The sequence below is a fragment of the Lutra lutra genome, chromosome 16 (genome assembly GCF_902655055.1).
Source record: "Lutra lutra chromosome 16, mLutLut1.2, whole genome shotgun sequence".
In the NCBI taxonomy this organism is placed as follows: domain Eukaryota; kingdom Metazoa; phylum Chordata; class Mammalia; order Carnivora; family Mustelidae; genus Lutra; species Lutra lutra.
This window is the reverse complement of record NC_062293.1, coordinates 20,575,037-20,586,994: the sequence shown is the minus strand read 5'-3', so window position 1 is coordinate 20,586,994 and position 11,958 is coordinate 20,575,037. Positions and strand designations below refer to the sequence as shown.

Sequence of the window (11,958 nt, the reverse complement as noted above, 5' to 3'; positions counted from 1 at the left end):
TCGTGACCGTGCAGAGTCTGACTCTATAGGTCTGGGGTGGGACCTGAGAATCTGCATTTCTGATAAGCTCCCAGGAGATGCCAATGACGCCTGTCCACAGGCCACACCCGAGATGCAAAGGGTACACTTGTTCCCAGAGTTCCCCAGTAGGGTTAACCCTCAGTGCCTCGCATGTCCTTTAGCTTTCTTTTTTTTTTTTTCTTTTTTTTTTTTTTTTAAGATTTTATTTATTTGTCAGAGAGAGAGGAGAGCAAGCGAGCACAGGCAGACAGAATGGCAGGCAGAGGCAGAGGGAGAAGCAGGCTCCCCGCCAAGCAAGGAGCCCGATGTGGGACTCGATCCCAGGACGCTGGGATCATGACCTGAGCCGAAGGCAGCTGCCCAACCAACTGAGCCACCCAGACGTCCCAAGCTTTCTTCCTTCTCAATACCCACCCCCCTCCATCCCTGCTCCCAGCCAGGAGTGCTTCCTGGATCAGCTTCTAAACAAACTACTTGTTTTCAAATGCTGTTGCAGGTCTGACTCCAGGTCCGAGGGACCTCCACCTAAGACAGTGGGCAACTCTTGCCCGTGCCTTACCCCTCACAGCCAGGGCACTAGGCCAGAATCCCTGGGGCAGAAAAATAGGGATGGGAGGCTGCCTGAGCACGGGCTCAGGACGCCTGAGGGCTCGGGTTCACATCCCAGTTCCGAAGCCGGCTCTTAGACCCTTGGGAGGGTCACTTAATCTGCCTGGGCCTGTTTCATCCTCCGACACCATTTGTCAGATCACCCGCCACTCCACACGGGTTGTTGATGGGACTAGGTCATGTGTTTAACGAAAATTCATTGTCTCGCCACAGCTTTGCCCCAGGAAAAGCTGCATGTGCGGCACGCACCCACGAATGCACACACACACGCACACACGCTCCCAGAGAAAGATGCCAGAGTGAAGGCCTGGTAGCACACAGGTCCTTTATTTCCTGCACCAGCAGGTGTATGGGCTGACAAGCAACAGAAGAACAGAAAAGCAAGTAGCACAGCAGGGAGTAGGGTCAGACCGAGTGGGGTCCTGAGTCCCAGAGTCTAGCTGTTTAGGAATAAAGAGTAGAAAAGGGCAGAACATCTGGAATGAAGAAATGAGGAGGGGAGGGCAACAGGAAGGGGTTGACTTGGGCAGGGAGCCTAGATACTCAAGGGCCACAGACAGGGAGGTGGGGAGGAGGTCCCCAGTGGACAGAGGGGGCCTCACATACAGACACTCTGGGTTTCCAACAGTAGTGACAGACTGAGAGGAAAGGGCCAAGAATGGAGGAAGAGGGCCAGGTCCCTGAAAGTCAGCAAGGACTTGGAAGCCACCTTTACCTTGGGGGTCAAGGTGCATGTTGTTAGGAGAGTCGTCGGAACACCTTCCTGCACCAGGGCCCGAGCCTCACCTCCAGCCCAGCTCAGAGCTGGGTCTGGAAACTGGCCGGCCTCCCCCTGGGCTTCCACCGCCCCCTTGACTAGCACGTGATCCCAGGCCCAGTTGCAGAGTGAGGGCCAGGGTCCCCTATCTCAAGAAAGCCTGCAGGCTTGGGTCTTTAAGGCCCAGCCCAGGTTCGTCAGGACAGAAGGTGCACCGCTGACACAGGAGGGTCCCATTTGGGAGGGTGGGAAGGAGGTTTCCGGGGCAGGTGGGACTTGGCCAGGCAGCTAGCTGAAGGATGGGCCTCAGGCTGTCTGTGAAGCCTCTGCAGGCTGCTGGGACACAGCAAAGCCTGGAAGAGAAGGGGAGTGGAGGTTAACTGGGGGGCCTGGATGGTGGGCAGGGGCTGAGGCCTTGTCAACTATATCAGAAAGACAATCACGACTGACCACTGTGCAGCTGCCCACTGGCCGGCCATGGAGGCCACTGTTCGATACACAAACTGCACAACTGTCCATGGCGACCCTGATGAAGCTTCCCAGCAGTGACCAAAAGGCCATCAGAGTTGGGGCAGGCCACTTATGATGGTGAGGCTAGCAACAGGCTCTAAATTTCACAGCTGACTGAGCAGGCTAGGCAAGCACTGGGACAGGGTCAGAGGGGAGAGATAGGCTAGGAGAATCATTTCAGCACAGCGCTGATGAACAGGCTCAGATCCTCTCCAGCTGTGTGACCTCCAACAAGTTACTTTAGCTCTGTTCTCACCTAACAAAGGGGGAGGGCACCTCTACCTGCGGGCGTGACAATTAAAGGAAACAATGCATCTCTGTGACCTTCGTGAAGGCAGCTGACATTTAGCAGGTGTAGCTCTCCAAAACTTGGAGTTTCTAGCTGGGGAAAGGAGACCCTAGCCCATCTTCAGACTCACCCAGGGGACTGGTCCAACCACCCTTGCTGGCAGAGGCCTTTGTCCCAAGGGCCTGGGTGGCCCCAAAACACCCCCCTCTTTGTCCCTGGGAGGGTGGTTGGCCCTGTCCTCCTCCAGTCTCTGGAAGTCCAGGGTCAGTACCCAGGCTGCTGCTCTGCGATAGCGCCCCCTCACACTGTTTAGGACTGCTGTTGCCACTGCCGTAGGGTTGGGAAGCCTTGGGGACAGGGGCAGCAGAGACAGGAAGCTGAGGTGTCATGGAGGGCAGCAGTCCTGGTACTGACCCCCAGTCCAGCCCCCCAGGAGGAAAGCGGGTAGAGCTCTGGAATCTTAGGCAAATTCCACATAAATGAGCCCTGGGACCACAGTTCCCTGTTGTCTATGTAAATGATATGCAAAGTCCATGCAAATAAGCACACTGGGTGGGGCCAGGTTGGAGTCAGTGAGCACTCCATGAGCTTGTCCCGCTGGATGAGCTTGTCCCGCTGGCGCTGGCGGGGTGGGGGTGGGGGGGCTTGAGGGGTCGGGAGGGAAGTGACCCCTATGGGAGCACTCTCACCTTCTCACCTTTCTGGAACATCTTCTGTCTCAGTTGCCACCTGTACCCTGAGTCCCACCAGTCAGCCACCTGCTGGAGGACATACTTCATGCTTAGGTGAGAGGGGCCCAAGCCGCTGGCCTCCAGCGTCGAGGTCACCACGCCGTCATCCAGCTCCAGCTCCACCTCCTCCCAGGCTTCAGCCTCCTCCAACACCAGCTCCACCTCTTCTGTCAACCCGTCCACAGCAGGCACACCCTCTTCTGTGGCCCCCAGCTCCTATGAAGGCACAGAATCCTCGGCTGTCATTTAAAATTAACCTCTTCTCAGCCTCAAACCCCCATTCCTGCTCTCGCGCCTCACTGCCGCACAGCTTAAACCTGGCCAGGGAGACAGGAACGTCTTTGCATGCCCCTGAAAGCCTACCCCAGTCAGAGCCCCCGATCCCCCATCATCCGCTCCTGCGGGACATCCCTGGCCACCAGGGCTGAGGAGCTCCCTGCTCTCTGTCCCAGTCTACCCCCAAGACCCGACGGCTCCTCCCCACTTCTGTCGTGGGGTGGGGGGACTGGGAACCAGCATCCAGGCTTCCAGGTAAGAAGGAGGGAGAAGGGTCACCCACCCTGCACAAGCCCCAAAGGCCCCTGGTACCCTCCACCCTGTGCACACCCCAGAGGAGCAAGGATAATATTCCTCTCCCTGATTTAACCTTCGTGGCCCAGCCCACAGCTAACTGCCATAGGAAGAAATCCTTTTTTTTTTTTTAAGATTTTATTTATTTATTTGACAGAGATTACAAGTAGGCAGAGAGGCAGGTAGAGAGAGAGAGGGGGAAGCAGGCTCCCTGCAGAGCAGAAAGCCCAATGCGGGGCTTAATCCCAGAACCTGGGATCATGACCTGAGCCGAAGGCAGAGGCCTTAACACACTGAGCCACCCAGGCACCCCAACAGATCCATTTTAATAAGTCTCAGACAGGTCAAGCAATTTGCCCAGGGACATACAGTCAATAAAGGAATGAAGCGGGGACTCAAGTCTCAGACGTCCCCAGCCCTACACCAGTGTTCATTCTCCCCTCAGTCCCTGGTGAGGTGAAGGGAAGGCTTCAGTCCCCACGTGGAACAGCCTAAGTCAGTTGGCCAACTATGGGCAAGTGGGAAGGAAGAGGGGGCATCCCCTTCCCAGAACACCTCAGCCCAGCCAGCCCCGAGAGCCAGGCCTTCTCCAGGATGGCAGGGTCACAGGTGGTTGTCTGACTGCTAAAAGTGAGGCTGGTGACGGGGGGGGGGGGGGGGGGGGGGGGGGGGGGGGGGCACGTGGCCAGCTTACCCCAGGTGTGACGTCTCCTCTGCAATTATCCTGTGACTCCTTCAACAGAGAAAAGGGCCATCACTGTCCCAAGACAACATGAGCTGAAACTGCAAAGTCCCTGGGGTCCCAGTATGGAAAAATCCCTGGAGAAATGACGGGCCCACACACATAGACAGAGAAAAAGGTGGGGAGAGGGGCCAGGCAGCGAACGTGGGGAGCCAAGAGTGAAAGAAAGCAAAAGCAAACCCCCTCCACACTCTGGGAAGGTGAGTGTGGATCAGGCAGTGGCCTGGCGGGGGGGGGGGGGGGGGGGGGGGGGGGGGCAGCGCACCTTTCCATAAAAAACACAGAGTCTGAGATAATCTTCCTTATAGATATTCTGAGTTCTTTGTCCAGGGTCTCCTGGAAACCAGGAAGGGCCTCCTGCAGGGGAGAGCAGGGGATCCCCACAGAACCCCAGCCCCCACTTCCAGGACCAGAAAGGGATGAGGGATGGAAATCAGCCAGCAGGGGAGAGCACACAGAGGGCAGAAGGCGGAGGGGAGGGTCCTCACCAGGGGTACAGTGTATGTGTAGAGGGTGACAGGACCAGTGGACACGGGGGCTCACCGGCCAAGGGTCCTCACCTCCTCTTGGGCCTCAGTCTGCATGCCCCCACACTCTGTGTACCTCCCCTGCAGGTCCTGTGGCTGGAAAGCCACCTGCAGGTTCAGCTGCAGACACACGGCCCAGGCTCCAGACCCACATAATGACATGAAGGATGTCCCTGAGCAGGTCCTTGGACTCTGCTCCACTCAGGCCCCATTCCATGTGACCTCTTGCTTCAGAAAGGGCTGAACAGCCAGGCCCCACACCAGGCACCAAGAATGTACAAAGGGACAGACCCAGAGCCTGCTCAAGTTGCTCATCTTCCCCGGACAGCCAGCCAGCTGGCCAAGGGCCTTGGGTTCCCGGCTCTGGGCCCAGGGCTCTCAAAGGCCCAGGCAGGACCCAGGGGGAGCTTCACCTCATCCTGGAGCCTCATCTGGATTTCCTTCTCCAAAGCCAGCTGCTGCTGCAACTTCTCCATCTGGGCTCCATACTGGAAGGACCGAGACTAGTCAGCTCCACCCAGGACACACCAGCCCCACCTGAGGCCTCCCGACCCGCTCCGGCAAGTCTTCCCAGGCACACTGCCGAGTGTTTGGCAGCCCTTTCTGAAGCAAGAGGTCACATGGAATGGGGCCCCATCGAGCAGCAGGGCCAGGCATTCTAGAACACCCCGTGACATTCCCTGGGCTTGGGTCCCTTCCCAGGGACAACCAGGGGGCAGAACGAGACACTCTCCAGTCTCCTCCAACTCTGACTCTGCTCACAGAGGGGCCTGGGGCCTGGCTGCTCTGTGAGCCCAGGGCAGGGAGGAGGGAGCTGAGGTTCCATGGGGCCAGGCAGGGAGGAGGGAGCCCGACACACAACCAGACCCACCATCTGGCAGCAGCACCACAGCATCAGGACCTGGGTCCGCAGCTGGGTGACCTCCCTCCACCGCTGGTCATGAGCGCCAGCACCTCTGACAGGTCGGCCATCCACGCGCTGGCCTCGGGACCAGTCTGGCCCTCCGGAGGCCCTTGTCCACCCCACCCCTCAGCTCAGGCAGGGGACTCGGGGCTCACAGGACTCCACATTTCTCACTAGGTCTTCATCCCAATAAATGTCTGTTGACTGACATGGAGCAAGGCCCTGGGTGCGGGGTCTGAGAGACCCGATCCCAGCACATGCAGAGCTCAAGTCTAGTGGGGATACTGATGAGCAAGGAAATGCCACCAGGGCCCACTCTGGGCTAGGGTGGAACGTGTGTAAAGGGCATGCTGGGGGTCACAACAGCGGCACCCAGGCTCACCTTACACAGTCTGTGCAGCTAAGACCTCTGCAGGGTGAGTGGGACTCGGCCAAGCCAAAAAGGGCAGACAAGGCCCAGAGAGGGTGTGGAGGGGCCCAGAGCCCATCAGGAGACCCTGGGAGGGAGGGCTAGCCAGATCCCAGGGGCTGGGGTAGGAGGCCGAGGTTACTCTTTGGCCAATGGGAAGCTTGGGGTTTTAGGCAGAGGATGACACGGTCAGATTTGGTTTTAGAAAATTCATTAGGACTGTGTGCAGAAAGACCTGGAAAGACAGCAGTACAGGAGGGGAGATGGGTTAAGACTGGGCCTGGACTAGAGACAGGGGGGTGAGGAGGACGAAAGAGACTTGAGCCTTCCTTAGGAGGTGGAAGCAACCGAACTTGGGGACCAGCTCCTATGGGCCTGGCCATTGGGGTAGCTGGGGGACCCAGAGGGAAGGAAGGTCAGGCCTGCGGGAAGGGAGGCCGCGGGAGCTCAGCCCCTGCCATCTTGCACGTGTATCTCACAGCTCGACTTGAGCTTCTCGGGGACAAATGCCTTGCCTGCCTCATCTTCATAAACACAAGTACCCGCACTGGTCCCTGCCCCAGATCCGGTGCCCCGCCTGGTGTCTGGCAGCTCAGGGCTCCTTCTCTTCCTTGCTTCCAGGCCCCTCCTTCCCGTGTCCCAAATGACAAAAGGAAACAGGCTTAGAGGGGTCCCGTGGCTTCTGCACAGCTCTTTACAGTGTGCGCAAAGCACATCCTCAGCTTTGCCTCTGGAGAGGTCTGCAGGACTGAGGTAATTCCTCCTCTTTCTAAAGTTTCAGAGACGTCAGGAACTTGACCAAGCTCCCACAGCTAGGAAGTGCCGGAGAACTGGGACTCCAGTCTATGATCCCTGAGTTCTTCCTTCAGCTCCTTAGGACAGCCCTCCACCCCCAAGTTACAACCTCACGTACAAAACTGCTCCACAAAATCCAGGATGAGCACCTGCTCCTCCTCCTCAAGGGCATCGAGTTGAGAGGTCTGGAGGGAAAGGGGGGGAGTCAACAGCCCCCCCTAGAGGGTTTGCCCTCTTGCCGCAGCTTCACCTCCTCTCTCAAGGGCTGGTTCTCCTCCTCCAGCCGTCTCAGCTGCTCCTGCAGGGTTTCCAGCTGGGGGCAGTAGTGTAGCGACTCAACCTCCCGCACGGAAGTCCTAGCGGCCGAGAGCAAGGGGAGTCAGGGCCCAGGGCTGGGGGACCCAGGGCCCAGTACCCCCAGGGTCTGCCCCCATCCCCCAGGCTCAGCGGGGTGGTCTCATTTAGCCCCAGCAACCCTGCTAGCAGGTGCACCATGTGTGTCTCTGTTTGCAGATAGGGAAACTGAGGCACAGAGAAGGGACTGCCCCAGAGAAAAGGCAGGACACTCAAAACCCACGGGCTCCATAGGGATGATGGTGCTGCTGCTCTGCCTCTTCTTCCTCTGCCTCTGCCTCATCTTCCTCCTCCTCCTCCTCTTCTTCCTCTTAGTCCTCCTCTTCTTCCTCTTCGTCTTCCTCTTCCTCCTCATCAGAGTCGGAGTAGAGCTGGAGGAAATCACCTCTCAAGCACAGCTGGCGTCTGAGATGTAAACTCTGCCAGTGGGGGAGAGGATCCGTGTTGGAAAGCAGGCAGAGGCAGGCACAGGTCCTGGCACAATGGGGACGCGGGAAGGTCTGAGATGGCACCCCCCGTGCCCTTCCTCCCTGCCGAGCTACCTCCTCCCTGGCTGAGCCCAGCATGGCTTCCAGCTTGCTGTTCTCCTCCATCAGAGCACGGTTCCGTTTCGCCAGGGACTGGCCAATGCGAGCCGCCGTATTTAGGTCCCGCTCTCTCTACAGAGAGACCCACAACCATGGGGAATACTTTCTTGTTTTCTGGGATCTCCCAGACAGATGGGAGAAGCTAGGGAGTACCCAGGGGTCAAAGGGAAGCCAGCCCACTAAGGGAAACCTTTCCACACCCTAGTTTTCCAGGGTACTAGGAAAGAACCTGCCATCAACCCACTGTGGGGCCTGACTCCATGTCCCCTTATGGAAAAGATGGCTCTAAGAGCAATTCCAGCCTGGACCTCATAAGAGGGACCCCCCCAACTTGGCCCCCAGAAAAACAGTGAAGCAGGGAACAGACAGGACTCCTACCCCTCCGGGCAGATTTAGAAAGGAGGCCTGGCTAAGACTCAGGCTGGCCCCAGCAGGAAGGCAATACCCACGTCCTCTAGCAGATTCAACATCAACCTGACAGCTTCTTGGGTGATCTTGACTCGTGGGGGCCGGTCAGGACACAGGGATGCAAAAGCAGGGGGTGCAGCTGTGTCAGGAAAAGGGGGGCATATCCCACCCCACATCCCACGGTTTCCTGTCAGATCCCCAAATGCTCCCTCAAAAACAAGAGTCAGCAACAAGGGAGGAGAAGACTGAGCTCCCTTCCTGCCCCCAATATCCTCTCCACACCACACCACACCACCCCCCAGTACTCAGCACTTCCTTCCCAGGACCAGCTGGACTCTTGTTCTGGAGGGGCCTGGGCAAGGTGAAGGATCCCAGTCTTCCAAGCTCAGGTAGAACTGCTTCTCGGCCGCCTGGGTCCCTGGCAACTAGGAGAATGCAGGCGGCTAGTGGAAGTACAGCCACAGACTGGCTCATTCCTCCTTTTTTTTTTTTTTAAGATTTTATTTATTTATTTGACAGAGAGAGAGATCACAAGTAGACAGAGAGTCAGGCAGAGAGAGGGGAAGGGAAGCAGGCTCCCTGCCGAGCAGAGAGCCCGATGCGGGACCCGATGCGGGACCCGATCCCAGGACCCCGAGATCATGACCTGAGCCGAAGGCAGTGGCTTAACCCACTGAGCCACCCAGGCGCCCCTGGCTCATTCCTCCTTACCCAGAGGGCAGCCTTGGCCGACTCACTGGAGCCTCCTGCGTGCCTCAGAAAACAGACACATTCACCCGCCCTGCACCTGTTGCGTATGAAAAGAAGAAAGAAACTTTTCCAGCACTGCAGTAGGGGGGCCCTGAGCCTTTAGACCCAATCTAGGGATCTCCAGGCACCCAGGAGAGCCTACGAGGGGAAGAAACCTGAGGCCCCGCCCATCCCTAGGCTTGGGAAAGCACGGCTTTGACCCCCCGCAGCCAGAAGGTTGACAAAACCTCCCACTCCGCCCACCCACCTCCCCAGCGGGCGCGAGGCAGCGTCCTCCCGTAGCACCCGCCCTCCTCCTGGCACTGCGGTAGCTTGGGGGGAGGGGTGCCCTGAGAGTGCGCAGATCTGCAGAGCAACGGGCGCGCAGAGCCCCTAGACCTGAACCCCGTCAGACGACAGAAGGGAGGAGGAGATAGAGAAGAGGCGACAGAACGGGCTCCGCAGACTGTGACGTCACAAATGGATAGAGCGATAAGACTGAATGCCAGAAGGGCCGGGGCGCCTGGAACCGACGACGCGGCCCCACTCTCCACTGAAATGCCTGCGTCCCACCGCTCTGGGGTTCCAAGGACCGGGTTTACCTTCCTCCAGATCCCGAATAAAGGCGGAGCGCCCGATGTAGGCTGCCGGCGTCTTCCAGATGCCCGACGCCTTTCCAGTCCCCAGGCCAGTGGCCCGGGGACCAAAGGGTCCCTGGAATATGAAACGGGTCCGTGGCGCGTCCGAGTTGCTGGGCACGTACTGGGCATTCCCCCGGGCGGCTGAGAATGCGGACGCGCGTGAGGTTTCGGCCCCTGATCCAGCCTTGGAGGTCAGGCGAGCTGGGGCTGGACGTCCCGAGACGGATGGGGATCTGGATCCTGCCCCCTGTCCGGCCGCGGGTGCCTGCGCAGAGGGCTCTGGAGTGAGATGCGCTAACGGCGGGGATGCGAGGGTGATTCCCGCCAGATCCCCCTGTCTGAACCGTGTCTTGCGTACCGGGGCCCCGATCCCTTAGGACGCAACGCCTCAACCGGCTGCAGCAGCCAGGCCTGGATAACCAGCGCCCGGAGTGGGCGCCCGCCGAGCGGTACAACGCGCGGGAGTGGGCGGCCGGGAGCAACCCGTGGGTCCGGGACTGGGGGTCGCGCACAAGGGAAGCTCTTGGTGGCGAGGCAGCGAGCAAAAACCAGAATAAGGAGAAGAGTCGAGTGGCCATCCCAACCGGTTCCATGGGCTCTGGTTACGAGTGCAGGGCTTCTCCTCTCCTCTCCACCTCCGGAGAATGGTTCTGCCCCAAGTCGCAGCTTCCCTGGAATTCGGGTATGGTGATTTCAAAGTCCCTAGCTGGGGACACCCCTTCCCTCCACTCCCGCTGTGGTTGCCGGCTGCCCACTCCGGATATGACCTGGAAGTTAGGGCAGTATTGTGCTTTCCTCGTAGTAGGGAGATGAATCCAAACTCCAGTATGGTTTCCAGGCCCTGCCCAGTGTGGCGAGTCACACTGTGATCCCTGCGCTCACACCTCAGTGCTCCAGCCGCTGGACAGCCCTCTTTCTTATACTTTACTTCTTATTACCTTTGCTGGTGCTTTACCTCCAGCCCTCATTCGCTTTGCCCACCTCCTTCCACCCTGGCAGACACCTGTTCTTCCTGGAGAGTGCATTTAGAGGCTCTCCAAGTGACGACTCCTCAGACCTCGTCCCACGTCCCCCCAGAGCATCCCTTACCCAGTGGCAGGCAGTGCTCAGAGTGTGTCTGTCTCCAAGACCAGACCTGTGCCCCTACAGCGCAGGGATCGAGTCCCTCAGAGTGTACCCCGGGAGGGGGTACCTACGAGAGTCACCCGAAGTCCTGAATGAGTTGGATGGGGCGGCAGAGGAGTCCGGTGGCCATTTCTGTCCCTTTAGACTGGAAGAATCTGCCGGCCAGAAAGAGATGGTTGTGGAACTAATTCTTTTAAAGCCTTAGAATTGGTGCACCTGGGTGGCTCAGTGGACCTTTGACTCAGGTCATTATCCCAGCCTCCTGGGCTCTGCTCTTCAGGGAGCCTGCTTCCCCCTCTCTCTCTCTGCCTGTCTCTCTGCCTACTTGTGATCTCTCTCTGTCCAATAAATAAATAAAATCTTAAAAAAAAAAAAAAAAAAACCTTAGAATCATTCTTGGTGCCCCAATTTTCTTCCCTTCGATAACCAATCACCTGTCCCGCTTGATTTACCGCCTAAATATTTCTCAATATTTGTGCAGTCTCCTCTTCAGTCCTTCTACTGTTCAGGCTTCATTTTCCCTTCTAGATTTTTGTGATAACCCCCCAGCCCCCTCCACATGAATCCATCTTGAAGGAATTCCAGGAACCCCTTCCCCACAGCCACCAAGCTAAGCCTGAACCTAGAACCGGGGCTGCTGCCCAAGGACTGCAGCTGGGACAGAGACTTCTAGTGCTGACAATGTGCCTTGGGAGTCGGGCGTCTGTGACACAGCATGGAACAAGAGACACAACCCAGGAACGAGGATGAGAATGCCCTGTCCACCAGCTTTCCCATGCAGAAGCATTGTGATAAGAATGTTTCCTTCCAGGGCGCCTGGGTGACTCAGTGGTTTGGGCCTCTGCCTTCGGCTCAGGTCATGATCTCCAGGTCTTGGGATCAAGCCCCATATCTGGCTCTTTGCTTGGCAGGGAGCCTGATTCTCCCCCACCTCTCTCTGCCTGCCTCTCTGCCTACTTGTGATCTCTGTCAAATAAATAAATAAAATCTTTAATTTAAAAAAAATGTTTCCTTCCATCTAGGTCCATTCATTCATTTGACAAATATTTATTGAGTCCCTAATACATCAGGCACTGTACTAGACTCTCAAACTAGACTCTCAGCAAAGAGTAAGAGAAACTAGATCCCTGTTCTCCTGGAGTTCAGGATCTAGAAAGGGAAGCAAATGACTGGGAAAACAATTAAGACAATTACAGAACATGGTGAATTTTTTTTTGAAACAAACAAATAAGGAACTATGAGAAAAATGG

General features: G+C 57.4%; 1 protein-coding gene across 1 annotated transcript; it reads right to left on the bottom strand.

Annotated features, from left to right (window-relative positions):
- Nucleotides 1-875: 875 nt before the first annotated feature.
- Nucleotides 876-10,855, bottom strand: HAP1 (huntingtin associated protein 1). The gene is given in 10 exon segments (XM_047707979.1): nt 876-1,740; nt 2,876-3,133; nt 4,182-4,220; nt 5,170-5,244; nt 7,115-7,220; nt 7,435-7,637; nt 7,761-7,877; nt 8,925-9,000; nt 9,545-9,848; nt 9,942-10,855. Coding segments are annotated over 10 exon segments (1,569 nt in total). The 5' UTR covers nt 10,177-10,855; the 3' UTR covers nt 876-1,584.
- Nucleotides 10,856-11,958: the final 1,103 nt, after the last annotated feature.